This window comes from Ambystoma mexicanum, chromosome 6q, assembly GCF_040938575.1.
Source record: "Ambystoma mexicanum isolate Mex_15411 chromosome 6q, UKY_AmexF1_1, whole genome shotgun sequence".
Classification (NCBI taxonomy): Eukaryota; Metazoa; Chordata; class Amphibia; order Caudata; family Ambystomatidae; genus Ambystoma; species Ambystoma mexicanum.
This window is the reverse complement of record NC_090937.1, coordinates 1,425,531,698-1,425,548,579: the sequence shown is the minus strand read 5'-3', so window position 1 is coordinate 1,425,548,579 and position 16,882 is coordinate 1,425,531,698. Positions and strand designations below refer to the sequence as shown.

Genomic DNA, 16,882 nt, shown 5'->3' with positions numbered 1-16,882 from the left:
GGAGACTCCATCACGTTATAGAACAGACACAGGGAAGCCCCCAGGAGGCGGCAATAGTTTCGCTAGATGCGGTGAAAGCCTTTGACTCGGTCAAGTGGGCGTGGTTGATGGCTGTGCTAAAAGAAAGCGGTATCGGCCCGTGTATTTAAAGTGGGTTCAGTTACTGTATGATAAACCGCTAGCCCTTACGGGTACGACCAAATCACAACAGTGGCAATTAGGCAGAGGTACCAGACAGGGATGCATGTGGTCCTCGATGCTTTTCATTCTAGCACTTGAACTCCTGGCGGCATACTTGAGGTGGCAATATGGAGAAGTTGGTATCGGCACCAAAGGAGGGCAACATTTGATATCGATGAACGCCGATGACATGTTGCTGTACCTGAAGTACCTGGAAGAGAACCTGCAGTATATCCTGGATGTTATGGAACGATATGTAATACTGTCCGGCATAACAGTGAACCCCAAGAAATCAAGCATATTTCCCCTGGGTAGATAAGTAGGGATACCACAACATAAGCTACCGGTATTACAGATAAGATGGGAAACAGTTATGTTTAGATACTTAGGAATGGATATATACCACAAAACGGATAGTGAACACAAGCAGAATACTGAAAGAGCAGTGTCAAAGATTGAAAACAGTATGATATTCTGGGCCAAGCTACCCTTAACAATGATGGGCAGAGTGGCACTGTTAAAGTTGGTGGTACTGCCCAGGATGTTACATTACTTTGTAAATATACCATACATGGTACCCAAACGGTTTTTCACCAAGGTAGAAGGTATATGGAGGGGGTTTAAATGGCACAACTCAAGAGATAGGGTAGCGTTGTGGAAATTACAGAACCCATATGAACAGGGGGGCATCAGGTTGCCCAATTTCGAGGTACTACCTGGCTAGCCAGCTCCAGTATGTGGCAAGGTGGCTGTCGGAGGATCCCACACCGGAATCCAATCTACTGAGGGCTGACTGCACCCTGCACTTCTTGAATGAATGGATGTGGTGCCAAACTTGCAATGGGAGGGGGGGCAGTAGATTGCTGGACTTGGGTGGGGGCAGGCAAGCGGGGGGGGGTGTCAGGGTAAGATGTGGCGCAGAGCCTGCCAGTTGATGGAGAGCCTGTACCCATGCTCTCCACAGATACCGCTATTGGCACTGAACGGAGTGAATGAACAAATGAGGAGGACTATCTGGGGAAAATGTGAACCAACAGGCATAGTGACCATGGGGGATGTGTGGCAAGACTGGAAGGTGAAAGGGTTTGATGCTTTGTTGGCAGACACAGGATTACACCCAGGACAATCCATTACGTATGCTCGGCTGGTCAGGATGATAGGATACATGGTCCGACGCAGAGTTGGCCCGACAGCCTCGAAACATTTTACGATAAATCAGATGGGGGGCCATGAGGTCTCCCAGATATGAGCTGCTGATGTGATGTCTAAAGTGGGGAAGGAGATAACCCAGACGAGGCTAGACTGGGAGTAGGAAGTGGGGGGAACAGAGCGGGGGATGGATTGTAGGTCAATGTGCAGGGATACCACAAGAAGGTATCAAGGAATGTGAGGTTGCAACAGGTGCAACTATACGTCACCCATAGAGCATACATGACTCCCGAGAGGATAGCCAAGTTTAAAAATGCTGGTGCACAAACATGTCTGAAATGTGGGGAGTTGAACGCCAGAATGACACCTATGTTCTGTGCATGCCCCGAAATAAGGAAGTACTGGGAAGAGGTGGCCCGCTTTATGGCAATGAAGGAGATTAACTTGGATGTGAACTCCCGATGGGCATGCATGTTGTGGGGGGGTTCCCCAGGCCAAGTAAGCTTAAGGATGTGAGCAAACTTAAAGACCTGGTATATATACTGGCTTAGCGCAGAATAGCAATGGACTGGAAAGCAAGTAGGAGACCGAGAGCCGAGGCTATGTGGTACGACCTTTAGAAATGGGCAAATGCCAAGACCACGGTGTCGGATGAGGCAGTAGATAGAGGGGGGAGGAGGAAGCGAACATGCTGATGGCCTGGAAACAAATAGTAGCGACACTGTCCGGATCTGACCAGTCAAGTCAAGAAGAAGGGGGCCCTCCAAGCGGGGAAGAAGGAACGCCCGATGATTAATACAGTTGGAATGTTTGGTAGGTTCAGGGGACTGGGGGAGGAGTTGGCGAGGAAATACAACATGGAATTGTAGGAGAGAATTGACTTGCATAACGGTTGTTACACTGTATGATGTACATGTTGGACTTAATAAAAAATATTATTAAAAAAAGATCTATGGTGGTACTCTGGGTGTGAACTAGTGTATTCACAGTAATTGTAACAAGAGTTCTAATGAGCTTTTTGGAGTTGTGGACTAACTTAATTCATCAAAGTAGATGCTTCTGCAGAAGGTGCAATCATGTTTGAGATTGAGTGATCCTGTGTCACAGCTCACCTGCAATTGTACTGTTGTAGACTGGCTGTATGCTGGTAGTTCACTCAAAGTAAAAACAAAGCTGTGTAATTTAGCCTGTATATGGGGCTGGTGAGGGGCTGCAGACAGATACCTGCTGTTGTTGCTTATTGGGTGCTAGGTTCAGGCAGTAAAATTCCAAGTCAATGTGTTTGGGAGATTCTTAAGGTGGACGAATGTTTGCAGTGATGGATATAGCAGGCTATATGCCTTCTTGTTTAAGGATAGCCCAAATTGCCCTAAAGTCGTGATTTGGTAGTTTTTCCCATGTACCTTTAGTTTTTGCTAAAGTGTGTCATTTGGTGGCAATGAAAAAAGAATTCCCAAAGTTTTTGATGAGTATTCCACCACAGGATTCCATAGCCTTTTGTCTCAATCTGTGCCTGCATCTGGACAATTGTGTGACTTCCCCTCTTGTAAAATAGTGCTATTGATCCAGAAACTTCAAAAGTCTAGATGCATGGATTCCCTTTAACAGGGAGTGGCACTTGGTTTGGCTGACCTTTTCCCATTCTCACAAAGGTAAAACAAGGAATGACTTGTAAAGGAATGTTTGCTGCTCCTCCATAATACCCCGTGGTATTGCTCTGAGACAGTGTTTCAGACCAGACAACAGTTTGTAGCTGCCGCTTTATAACCATATATACCACACTTGTTCCAAGACACTGTTTATAACCAGATCACACTCCAGTGATTGGCATAAGGAAAAGGAGGTAGGGTTACATAAAGACATGGGGTGGAAAATCAAAGCCTATTGCTAAGGTATAAATAGAAAGACGTAAAACATTTTGGGGAAAGGGAAAGTTTGAAGAGAAATGGGATTGTCAACTAATGAACATTCCCTTGCGGCGACCATAGCATCTAGGACAAATCGAGGTAAAAAATGTCACCAACTTCACATGTGCTGAGCATCAAAGCTATGGTTGTACATGTATATTGGATTTGGAGTAAGGATCGACAAACCACCTTAAAGGCGTGCATTTCTACAAGTCTTTCTGCCATTCTCACAGTATCCTGTACCACTCCTCTTCCCTTCTGGTCTCGACCACTCAACAAATCCTTCTTGGAGACTTCAACATCCACCTTGATGCCTCCTGTCCTTCCTCTGGACTCTTCCGCAACCTTTGCCTCTCTCTCTCTCTCTCTCTCTCCCTCTCTCCCTCTCTCCCGACTCACTCTGCAGGGCACACACAGGATGTTCTGATCTCCTCAGACCTTCCCCTCTCTCCTGGAGTGATCACTTTCTCCTGTCCTCCAAGCTCACCCTCTCTACCCCTCAGGCCAAGCCATCTAATCACTGCCACCCACCTTCTCGGTCATCCGACCCATGAAGCGCGTGTCAGTTGAGGCCTTCGCCGCCGCTTTCTCCCCCCACTGTAAGCCCCCCGCACCCCCAACCCACTCTGGCTGACTCACACCCTGACACAGCCCTTTCCATGCTCCACTCCGCCATCTGAGACTCTAGACGTTCTTGCCCCTGTCATGAAGATCCGCCTGAAGCCCAAAGCCAAGTGCAACTCCTGGTTTGATTCAGACCTCCTCACCCTTAAACATAAGTGCAGGGTGGCTGAGAGGAAATAGCGTACTTCATGTACATGTCTGACAAACTGGCCTGCCGCCTGCTCCAAAGGCAATACCGGCTTTCTGTCTGCACCAAGAAGAGAACTCGCCTCCAAACCTGCATGTCTGCGGCATCTAACAACTTGGCTGAACTCTTTAAAATCTGCAAGGAACTGGCCAATCCTGCCGCAGTCTCTACCTCTCACAGGACTGGCTTCTCATTTCATCTCTAAAACTCAGGACATCCTGTTCTCGCTCTCTTCCTTTCCCCTTACTCCCTGCTCTTCCTCTGGCCCTTCTTCAGCCACCTCGCCTCCCATCTTCTCTGCCTTTCCCCTGTTCTCACCAGACAAGGTTTCTAGACAAGCCTGATCTATGAAAGTCTCGTCAAAACAGGTTCATCACTGTTCCGCTAAAACCATTAAGGACCACATTGACTCCCTGGCTCCTGCTCTGGCCGACTACTGCAACTACTCCTGTTCCACTGGAGTCTTCCCTTCCCCCCCTTAAGCCCTCCCTTGTGCACCCTCTTCTCAAGAAACACTCTGCCGACCCTTCCTGCCCGGCCAACTATTGCCCAATCTCCATCACTCCTTTCCTGGGCAAACTCATGGAAAAGCTGGCCATCTACCAGCTCAATCTTCACACTGAATCTGTTGGTTGTCTCCATGATCATCAGTCTGACTTCAGAGCTGCCAGAAGCACAGAAACTGCTCTCCTGAACATCTGTGAAGACCTGCTCTCCAATCTTGATTCCAACACCCACTGTGTCCTCATCTTACTATCTTGATTCCAACACCCACTGTGTCCTCATCTTACTTGATCCCTCTTCTGCCTTTGACACAGCCAACCATGCCATCCTACTCAACTGTCTCCGTGATAACCTAGGTATCACTGGTCAGACCCTTGCCTGGCTGACTTCTTTCCTCTCTGATCGACCCTCCCAAGTTCAACTTGGGTCGTTCATCTCCTCTATCTCTACCTGTGGTATTCCCCAGGGGTCTAACCTCTCTCCCTGGCTGTTCAACCAATTCCTGGCTCTTCTTGCCCACTGCATTGCAGCACTCTGCCCCAACTTCCAGTGCTATGTGGATGACACCCAGCTCATCTTCAGTCTACCCTCAGCCACCTCTTTGCCCTCTCTCATCTCTGACTGTCCGCCATGCAGGAGTAGTGTGCTGCCAATGATCTCTGCCTTAATGCCAGTAAGACTGAGATTCTCCTCATCAGCACACCCGCCCCTTCCTATCACTCTCTGGCCGGCTTCTCTTGGCCCACCTCCTGCTCCTACCTGTGAGGCTAAAAACGTCTGGGTCATCTTTGACTCCACACTCTTCTTCTCGCCTCACATCTCTAAGAACTCACACCACCAACTGCACCTCCTCAAAGGTATTCTTCCCTTCCTCTCCTTCCCCCAGAAGCTCACTGTCTCCTGAGCTCTGTTTCTCTCTAGGCTGGACTATTGCAACAGCCTCTTTCTAAATCTACCTGCCTCTACTTTCTGCCCTCTGCAACTTATCCACAACAGGACTGCGGGACTTGTCCTTGGCCTCAAGCCCTGGCATTGTATCTCTCCAGGACTGAAAGGCTCCCAGTGGCTGCAAGTATTAAGTTTAAAACCCTCTGCATTGTCCACAAGACCTTCTGTGGGCTCATTAACTTAAACTCTCCATAAATATCTTCCTTCTCGAGCCCTTTGCTCATCGGCCTACAACTCCCTCAGGATCAGTCGCTTCTCCAAGCAACGAGTTGGTGGTAGATCTCTTTTCTCTGCTAGGGCCTCCCTCTGGAACAGCCTCCCTGAAACTCTAGGAGAATCCTCTCTGGTTCCGGAGACACATCAAAACCTTTCTCTTTGCTTCTGCTCTTTTTCCTTCTCTCCCCTGCTGACTTCCTGACTGAATCTGACACTGCACTGGCTACCCGGCCACCTTCTGATCTATGGCCCAGGATCGTTGTCCGTCTTCTCTCTGTTCCCCCTCCCTTGCCTCATCGTGCCTTGAAACACTTGTGTATAGGCACGTTACAAATACCATATCATATCGTATTCTCTGCTGTCAGGCCTATGCAGTAATCCATTCCGAGTTACGATGCCTTGTGGCACTGGCAAGATGGATGTGCAGGTTGCCTGACAGTTTTGAATTTTTAGGTGAACCATATAGTTCAAAACAAATAATCAAAATCGGACAAAACTAGCCAACTCTTTCAATGAAGGTAACAAATGTGCTAAAATGATTCCGATTTCCCACCATTAAAAAAAAAAAAAAAACTTTATGTAGTGCCAGGATGCTAATGTTTTGTTTATTTTAATCGGTTAAAGCTTCTGGTGGAGTTTCAAGTGTGTTCTACCAGAACAGATCAGGATAACGATTAACAAAAGACGGCATAGACAAGACCAATGGAACCGTTTTAGTATTTAATTTCTCTCAGCTGACGTTAAGAAAAAAGCAGATAATTTCCCAGTTGACCGCCTAGCGTCACTCGACCCACAGGCTTTTCCTTCAGAGAGGGTGACTGGGGAAATTGCAGGAGGACTTCAGAGGTATCCATTCTGGCCAATGGATCTGACGCACAGTTAACAGATGTCACTTAAATCATACTTAATTAGTTTTGGGTAAGGCCAATTCAGGAATATCTTCATTGTACAGCTTTGTGGAAGACAGACTCAGAGCAGAGACCCCTGTACAGAAAACACATTTTTCTACATTCGTGATCTAATAGGATTCGATCGATAAGTGGAATTTTCTATTACCTCATCCAAGCGATACTAATGTCTTAATGCATTTGTTGTTAGATTGAAACCTTGTTACCCCAGGTCAGATACACAGTGGATAGCTAAAACTTGCAGCTAAGCAAGGGAAGTACTTAATTAGCTTTGAAGCCCGTCCTTGCAAACTAACAGAAGCGGAAGACGTTATCCAATAAATGCTGTTCTTCACTTCATTGATATTTTATTCATAGCGCGCTCGTACACAAGTGTTTCAGAGCGGGGCGAGGCAAGGAAGGGGAACAGGGGAGTACAAAACAACAATCTTACTAGGCCCAGTGACATTGAGAATGCGCAAGTCCATGCAGGGTGGGGGGGAGTTGAGGGTCGAAGTGGAAAGTGCTGAGCAAAGAATACAGATAACACAGATAAATTAATAAATAGTAAAAGCAACAAACAAAAGTAGTGCAACCAACATAAAATGGCACCTGCTAAGTAGGAGGCGACACAGGTTGTGTCTGATACGTGCAGAGAAGAAGGTGAGTGGAACTGAATGGTTACAGATACAGACCCCTAGTGCAAGGGATTACCAGGAGGCAGTGCGGGTGGGTAGCAGGGTGAACAGGTACCCAGGCCCGAGAGTCAGAGGGGTAAGCCAGGTGCACGATGCCAAGAGCAGTGCGATCATCAGGGGAGAGGAGGAACGAAGGCAGAAGCAAAGAGGAAGGTCTTGAGGTGCTTCCGGAACCGGAGATGGTTCTCCTCAAGTTTCAGAGTGGCAGGGAGGCTGTTCCAGAGGCAGGCCCCAGCCGAAGATCTACTCCCAACTTGTTTGTTATAGAAACGGCTGACCCTGAGGGAGTTGGAGGTAGAGGAGCAAAAGGCTCTGCAGGGAAGGTATTTACAGAGGGAAAGCTGAAGGTATTTTGGACCCAGGCCCTGGAAAGCCTTGAAGACTAAGCAGAGCGTTTTGGAATTAATCCTTGCAGCCACTGGGTGCCAATGGAGAGATTTCAGGGCTGGAGAGATACGATCCCAGGGCTTGAGACCAAGGACAAGTCTTGCAATCCTGTTCTGGATAAGTTGCGGAGAGTGGTGGCAGGAAGATTGTAAAAAGAGACTTTTGCTATAATCCAGCCTAGGGAGAACCAGGGCTTGAGAGACAGTGAGCGCCTGGGGAAGGAGAGGAAAGGCAGAATACCTCTGAGGAGGGGCAGTAGGAAGTTTGACTTTTTTGATACATCGGAGATGTGGGCAGAGGAGAGCGTGGAATAGAAGATAACCCCTAGGTTCTTAGCCTCACAGGTGGGAGTAGGAGGAAGGCCAAGGGAGGCTGGTCAGAGAGTGACGGGAAAGGAGGGTGAAGGTGTGCCGATGAGGAGGATCTCCGTCTTGCTGGCATTCAGGCAGAGATTGTTGGCAGCACACCTATCCTGAATGGCAGATAAAGGGTCAGAGATGAGAGGAGGTGGCTGAGGGGAGCCTGAAAATGAGTTGTCATCAGCATAACACTGAAAATTGCTGCAGAAAATGGAAATGCAGTGGGCGAGTATTGCCAGGTACTGGTTGAAAAGCAAGGGTGAGAGGTTGTGCCCCTTGGGAACACAACGGGTAGAGAGGGAGATGGATGAAAGGAAGGACTCAAGTTGGACCTGGGAGGGTCAATCAGAGGAAAGAGGTCAGCCAAGCCAGAGCCTGATGGTGATACCCAGGTTGAGACGGATGAGCAGGATGGAATGGATGACCGTGTCAAAGGTGGAAGAGAGATAGAGTAGGATGAGGACAGAGGGGATATTAGTCAAGGTTGGAGATCAAATGTTCACAGATTTTCAGGAGAGCAGTTTCTGTATTCCTAGCAGGTCTGAAGCAAGATTGATGATCATGGAGACAACCAACAAAATCAGAGTGAAGGTCAAGCTGCAAGATGGCATGCTTTTCCAGGAGTTTACCCAGAAAGGGAGTGATGGAGATAGAGTGATAGCCGGGAAGGAGGGCTCAGCAGTGGGTTTTTTGATAAGAGGGGGTGCACAAGAGTGCTTCAGAGGGGAGGGGAAGGCTCCTGAGGCAGAATAGAGGTTGCAGAAATCAGCCAGGGCAGGAGCAAGGGTGTCAATGTGGTCATTGGTGGTTTTGGAAGAACTGGGATGAACCTGTTTTGATGAGACTTTCATAGATCAGATTGTCTAGAAACCTTGTCAGGGGAGAAGAGGAAAGGAAGAGAAAGGGTGGGGGGTGGCTGTAGGAGAGCCAGAGTTCAAAGCAGGAGAGGGGCGGAGACGAGAGGGTGCACAAGATATCCTGGGTTTTAGAGATGAAGTGAGAGGCAAGGGCAGAGCAAAGGGCCTGGGAAGCGACAGGAGGGGTAGAGACTGGACAGAGTCGGTATTGCCTCTGGAGCAGGCGACAGGCCAGTTTGTCAGAGGATGAGCAAGAAGCCCTCCATTTCCTCTCAGCCGCCCTACACTTACGTTTAAGTGTAGCTAGGTCGAGTCGTACCATGAATTGCACTTGGCTTTGGGCTTCAAATGGATCCTCATGACAGGGGCAAGAGTATCGGCGATGGAGGAGTAGAGCATAGATAGGGCTGTGTCAGGGTGTGAGTCAGGTGGAGGTGGGGGAGAGAATGTTGCAGCGAAAACCTCTGACACAAGCTTCATGAGACTTATATCCGAGAAGGTAGGTGGAAGTGTTGAGGTTGGCTTAGCCTGGGGGGGGGGGGGTAGAGAGGAGGGAGTGATCGCTCCAAGATAGAGGAATGGTCAGAGGGATGGAGGGGGGTGAGAGGAAATAAAGACATCAAGTGTGTGCCCTGCAGAGTGAGTCGGGTCAGAGGGGAGGATAGAAAGGGAGAGGGACTCACACATGTTACGGAAGAGTACCGAAGAGGAACAAGGGGAATTTAGGTGAATATTGAGGTCACCAAGGAGGAGGAGTTGAGTGGTTGAGGCCAGGAGGTAGGAGGAGATGTCAGCCCACTGAGAGAGAGAGACTTTGAGAGAGAGACTTTGAGAGAGAGACTTTGAGAGAGAGAGAGAGAGAGAGACTTTGAGAGAGAGAGAGAGAGAGAGAGACTTTGGGAGAGAGAGAGACTTTGAGAGAGAGATACTTTGAGAGAGAGACGTTGAGACTTTGAAAGAGGAGTATGTCTGAAAGGGAATGATAGATGCAGGAATCCACTCGGGAAGGATGAAGGCTACACCCCCTCTGGGCCGAGTGGATCTTGGTGCAGAGAGGTTCTTGTAGCCATCAGGGAGGAGAGTGTCAAAGCTTGTGACAGAGCTGGCCGTGAACCACGTCTTGGTAAGACGGAGACGGCAGAGCGAGTTGAGGGTGGCAAGATGAAGGTTGCCAGCCTTAAAGGCCTTTCAGGGAGGGGTACAAGTCAGAGCTGTGCCCTGTGGAGGTGAGGAGGAAAGAGAGGGCAAGGAAGCCAGGGGGGTCAGGGGACAGCAGGAGAAGAGATTAAATTGATGAGGCGAGGGAAGTGCCCATTAAAGAGGAGGAGATTGGCATGAGGGCCTTGGACCATGACAGTGCCATTTAGGTAGACATTAATCATGACCTTGGAGGAGTCAAAGGGAGCCATAAGGCAAGTGCCACCATTCATGGAAGAGGAAGAGACATGAAAGGGCACAGAGATCATATGACAGGTCCATAGATCTGGCGAGGGAACGTGAAGAGGATGTCAGTAAGGGTCTGTCTGGAGGAAGTGCTGGAATAGGTGTCGGCGATAGGGAGACCTGGATTGGCAGCCAAGATGTCCTTTTTAAATGTATTCCTACCAGACCTAGTGAGAGGGGAAGGATAGTTGATAGAGAAGCAGTTGGAACAGATAGTAGAAACCGAAAGCACTATAGGTGTGTAGAGAGAGGAGCAGCAGGAAGAAAAGATAGGCACGGCAGTATGAGGCACTCACTGGGCCAGCAAGTTACAGAGAAGTAATGCAATTCAAGCATAGGGCACAGCAAGTCTGTACAAGAGCATAGTTGGGTTTAGCCTAAGCAAAAGCAATAACACAGCTAAGTTTTTAACTTTCAAAATGAAATGCAAAAGCACAGCGAAGGTTTGACTTTCATGGCATATAAGCTGTCTACATGCAGCAAATTAGGAAACAAACCTCTCTTCTCAACTTGACAGGTTTCATTTCAAGGTGGATTCCAACTCAGTCTAGTTTCTGCTTCTCATGAATACAATACGAAATTAACATACTTCAAATTTGTTTTTACGCCACTGTTAAGTAGAGGTTTTTTTCGATCCTGCACGTCTGATTTATTCAAGGTTTAGGAATTCAGTGAAGATTCTCGTGATGGAGAACCAGTATTACACTTAAGTAACTTTCACATTTTAAGGTAGTTCTGTATTTTGAATCGAAAACTTGTAATTTTTTGGTTTGTTTTTTCTGATCTTTGTTTTAGAAATAGTTTAGCTGACACAACTGTAATAGAAGATTAACATCACATCACTGCGCATTTCTCAATTAAACTTGCTTTTTTCCTTTCTGATAGGAGTGGAACTTACTTTTAATTACAATTTGGACTGTCTGGGAAATGAGAAAACAGTGTGTAGGTGTGGTGCTCCTAATTGCAGTGGATTTCTTGGGGACCGACCGAAGGTAACTATGTATATGGATTTGCAATTTTGAATACTTCAAATCGTAGCCCCCTTTAAAACAGAATCAAAACATTCATTCAGCACCTTTAAAGATGTTTTCAGAGTTTTATTCCGATTTGTTTCATTCGCTGTTGTTGTTTTGACCTAACACATGCACAATCTTAATTCTCAAATTCATTAAATTGCCATTCCCCAGACATTGCCCCAGTCTCACCGAAAATGTTTGAAAAGTAGCTAAAAACCTATTTTCTCCATCATTGGATCTTTCATGGATTCACATGCTCATTCCCCATCAGGCTGGGAATCCTCGATCATAATAAAGTATTTTTGCTTTCAACTTAAAAAACTGCTTGGTACTTACATAGCTATTGCTGTCACTTTGGGTCATACTGTCTCAACCAATGACAGGGGTCCTCCTATGCCCCACCCCTTGTGACCATGTTCAGATTTAAAAGCACATATAAAGTGACATTAGGAACCAATCAAGAACGATAGAGAGGTAGGATTGCATGTGAATCCATGAACGATACCAATACTTGAGAACAGGAGTTACAGCCAAGTAACTTGTTCCTTACATATGGCCGCAAGGAATAAAAAGCCTCATCTTCAATCCAAAGGCATTACCTCGAGATGGCTTTGGAAATGATTGCAGTCACCCTGTGCACCTGATACTTGGATCATGATTTCTACCGTCAGGATGGAGACACACGAGTGTAACATATTCACCCATGTTAAGCAAATGATCTAGAAGCTCCTTTACATTTGAATTTGAAGAATTTATATCGCACACTCAAAAAACGTACGAGTCCTGGCGCAGAGGGTATCATATAATCGAAAAGAAAATCAAGCCTAATAAAGACTGACGCCACAGAAATTCAGCAAAAAGCCATAGTCGCCATAGCTACTTAAACAGATAGGTCTTTAAACCTGCTCTAAAGCTCAGTAAAGAGTTTTCCTTTCTTAAGATCAGTAGAAGACTGTTCCACAGTCTTGATCCGGCAACTGAGAAGCTGCCATCTCCACTTGAAACACAGTTGGTCGTAGGGATAATGAGAAGAAGTTGGCCTTCAGACCTAAGAGCCCGGGTTGGTCGCTAGTGCTTCAATTGATTTATCAAATAAATTGGTGCGGACCCGGCCAAACATATGTAAACCAAACACCCTATTTTAAATGTTATCTCATCTTCCACTGCTAGCCAGAGATAGGGGTATTCTTGGCTACATGAAAAACCAGCCTTACTCCTGTGTTCTGTGCTTTTTGAAGGCGGTGAATCGGTTTACCCGGGGCTCCAGCCAAAAGTCCATTACAGTAGTCTAGATTAAAAGGTAGAAAGCCCTGTCGGAAGCGGCCTCTCACAGCGCTGTTCTGGGTACGCTGTGCTTGAATCGAGGTGCGGCTTGACACGGCTTCCTTGTTCGTGTATGCACGCCCTATCCACGCCGCAGGGTCCTTTCCTCTAACGGAACGCGGAGCGGCGGAGGAGCGGCTGGTTGGGACACGGACGCTGCGAAATTCCGTGGCAGCAGACGAGTTACTGCGTGACGAGTTACTGCGTGGTCCTCTGTCCCCCTACGCCCACGGGAGCCACTGTGCTGGCGGAGTGGTCAAAGGATGGGGATGGTGACCACGAACCCGGTGAGGGGGTGCCGGAGCCGAATAAGGAGGCGGGGTACCGTGCTCTCTCTTGCTGACTCCCATACACACGGAATCTGGTGGTACAGCATTACGAGGGCATTGCTTTTAATATTGGAGGTGAGTGGAGAGTTGTGAGGCATATCCCTGGGGCTGCATCTTACGCTCTCCGCATCTGATCCTCACATAGTCACCATTGAGGCTCATTGGTCACTATGTATGCGTCTGTCAGCACAGTAAAATCAGAGTGCCAGCTGTGATAATACAATAATCTGGTGGAGAGTTTCTGCGCCCTATTAACCCCCAGCTGTGCGCAAACCTCCACCTACCTTGTTCAGTGGGGCATTCGTGGGAGTATTGTTGGATCCCATACTCCTACCTCGAGACCATTTCTGTTAAACTTGAGGAGTGGGGCCAGTGCTGCCCAACATACGCAATCGGGCCTGAAGGTCATACGCACAGGAGACTGCGGGCTTAGGCCTTTGATCCTGGGCGTGTTGTGTTATTGTGAGTGTTGAGCAATCCCTCTGGCGCCAGGTGAGAGGGATTGCCTGGATAACTGTGGCTAATCCCTCTCCATTTTCTCAGGGGTAAAGGGATTGATAATTCTCCTCCACTAGTCTTTATACCTTTTTCCTGATATTGTCCCCCGTGATATCTAAGTGCGGAGGGCGCTAATTGGTGAAAACCTGTATGCCTCCGAAGAAGAGAACTACACAGTGAAAGTACAACCTTAGAGGAACCAAGGGAATGGAGACAGCTAAGAGTCCCTCGAACAACCCTATTGTGCGGGTAAAACCCATAAAGAAAGCTAAGAACGACATACCTGCGGACCAGGGAATGATCACTGAGTTCTTTCCACAAAACCCACTTCCTGAAACTAATTCTACCACTATTGAGGAAGCCTTGGCTCTAGTGCCCTCTAATGTAGGGTCCTTATGTGCCTCTAATTATGATGACATTGACAATAACTCATTATTGGAGCTATGTCTTAATATTCAAAGGAAAATGACTCCTGCCCCAGGATCGATACCTACCAACATGGACTGCGCCAATGCCAATAAGCAGCGAAATACTCCATTTGTATCCCCTACTCCAGTTGAATCCATGGGCAGACTATCAGCAACACCAAACTTGGCAATGGCTTCTATGGAAGATAGCCCCGTAGCTGAAAGTGTATGCCTGGCTGATACCTATCCGGGGGCGACAGAGATTGCTGAGATTCAGTCCTCAGTTGCATCACTGCAATTTGCCCTTAAGGTTTTACTGAAAATGACGGGGAAAATAAATACTGGATAATTCAAATGCCCTAACCTTAGAGATGGCCGTGAGAGAGAAAGTAGAGGGTACTGCTGAAGTTGATCAGTCAGCAGAGTCCAATCTCTCGGAAGCCATAAAACTGGCTGATGTAAGTGAAGAACATCACTCTTAAGAGTCACAAAGCCCGGGGGTGGAGACAAAGAAAACGAAGAACCATTCTTTTCACATAAGCAACGCAGAATGGCCAGGAGGGCGGCGGGGATTAAAAGAGCTAAAGAAATGGCCATCTCCAAGTCTGTTAAGGAATCCGCTGGACACCCCTCAAAGAAAGCCAAAAAACGGGCAGCCAGAGCAAAGAAAAGGAAGAACAGTGGCGAGGGCTGCTTGACTAGTTGGCTAATATCTGACAGAGAAAAAATGATTGAGCCTGAGGAGGTGGAGGATATATGTGAGGGGGAGAATATGAGTGAAGGGCCGGTGACTGTGGACAAGGACAACCTCGGGAGTTCATTAGAGTTATCAGCATCAACTCCTCCCACCGAATCTACATCTACCACAGAAGGAAATCATATATGCCTTATAAAGAATGTATACCTAAGTGAAAACTCAAAATGGCTCTCTCGCTCAGAATTGTTAATTAGACTGAGCTATGTATCACAACTGAGGGTCCTCAAGTAAGACGATTTCCAATTCGTGGAACCATTAAAAGGCCCCAATCCTCAGGTCTCAGCATTGCATTGTAAGTTCCTATCTACCGCGACATTGTTAACGAACTATAAGACCGAATTGAAAGCGGTTGATGTGGAGGTTGATGCCGATCTAAATAAACCAGACCTAAGACAGCTGCCCGCAAAGATAGATCTGACAGCTGAAACCAACCCCCGCCTCCTCAGAAGGAAAAAATGTGGACATTTCAGACATACAACAAGTATTAAAATGGCTTGCGGATTCACTACCTGAAGTGCTGTTAAAGCAATGAGATATGACTATTCTGTCCTGGAACTGCAGGGGTTTTGCTCATTTGGTGTCAACTGAGGGCTCTATCAAGATTTTGGATAAACATAGTTGTTTTTGCCTTCAAGAAACTTGGGCAATGGAGCCATTTATTCTGGATGGCTTTGTCATTTATCAAATGGCAGCTAATAAAGGTCCAAAGGGAAGACCCTATGACGGACTTATCACAGGGGTGGCTAACATGTTTGGTTCTAAATTAGTGAAAACTGACTGTCCCAGTAATTTGATGGCAGTTGAGGTCGATTACAAAAACCAGACAGGAAAGGATCACTTTCTACTAGTTAGTCTATATAACCCCCCGGGTGCACTAATAAGAGAACAACTCCAGGAGGCCTTACATAATCTATTGGCTACCTGGCTGCTAAAACTTGGTAATACTGGGGTAATAGTGGTTGGAGACTTCAACTGCCACATGAGCGGTAACATAGGGAAGTCCTATAACCCTAACTTAAAAGCTAAAAATTATATGCAACACACCAAAAGAAATGATCCCGAAGGCCAAGGATGGAAACATTTGTTTGATCTATGGGACATTGAAATGCTTAATGGTAAAACCGTGAGCGACTCTCCAGGTAATCATACCTGGTCCAATGGCATTTCGAGTAGTACCATAGACTACATTTTTGTTTCCCCTAGATTGTATGAGATAGTGGAGGATATGCAAATAACCCCTAATGAGTGGAGTGATCATGCTACACTCATATGCAAATTGAATATCGGGACAAAAGCCCCTCCTAGTATTAACATGGGTAACATCATGCCAAATAAAGCTGGCACTAGGATCAGCTGGTCAGATAAAAATGTCGCTTTTGCTGTGGCAGCTTTGGCTAATAATGATCTAAATTTGTTATCGAACTTCCAGGAGATGTCGAGTGAATGCATTGAAAACTGGATCTGTACCTTTGCTGAGAAACATGCGGTCTGTCGTATGGGGTCTATGATTAGCTGTGGTAGGGAAAAGCCGCCCTTTGACAGTTATTAGAAACCTGAAGAGAGAGTGCAGAGCGGAACTCCGGCTGGCCAAGAGACAAGCTTACCCTTCAGACCTATATTTTATCAAGGTTAGGAGCGTTAAAAACAGATATAGAGCTATGATCAAGGCCAAACGGAAATTAGATAAAATTATGTCCTGGCAAAGATTAGTAAACACGATCTGTACAGGCAAAACGCGTAATATCTGGGCATTGTTGGGCGATGCGCAAGGTACTGTACAAGGCACATTAGTTAACCCTATTAATGCTGAAACATGGATAGCTTTTCTCGAATAGGAATTCCAAGGCAGATACAGAGGACCCCTATACATTGATTAATAGGCCGTCAAACCCTCCATTTAATGTGACACATCAAATGGTGCTGAATACAATCTCAGAATTAAAATCCTCCCGAGCCCCGGGCCCGAATGGCCTAGCAAATATTGTGATGAAGTTGCATCCTGAATTCTGGGCATCCCTGTTAGCTATAATGTTTAAAAAGATCTTAAAAGAAGGGAAAATACCCCGATCCTGGTAAACAGCGGTGCTTATACCAGTCTTTAAGAAGGGTAATCGAGCGGATCCTAGCAATTATAGACTGCTCTCAATGCTGGATGTCACGGGCAAAATATTTGCCTCTCTCCTTTTAAAGGAGCTGCAGCTCTGGG

At 46.9% G+C, this 16,882-nt stretch overlaps 1 protein-coding gene across 4 annotated transcripts in view; it reads left to right on the top strand.

Moving 5' to 3' along the window:
* Positions 1-16,882, top strand: part of NSD2 (nuclear receptor binding SET domain protein 2) — a 1,742,450-nt gene that overhangs the window by 1,539,414 nt on the left and 186,154 nt on the right. For all 4 annotated transcript variants that reach the window (XM_069632133.1, XM_069632132.1, XM_069632134.1 and 1 more), the window contains exon 21: positions 11,232-11,338. In XM_069632133.1, coding sequence (XP_069488234.1) covers positions 11,232-11,338 — 107 coding nt within the window. The remainder of the gene's footprint in view (positions 1-11,231; positions 11,339-16,882) is intronic.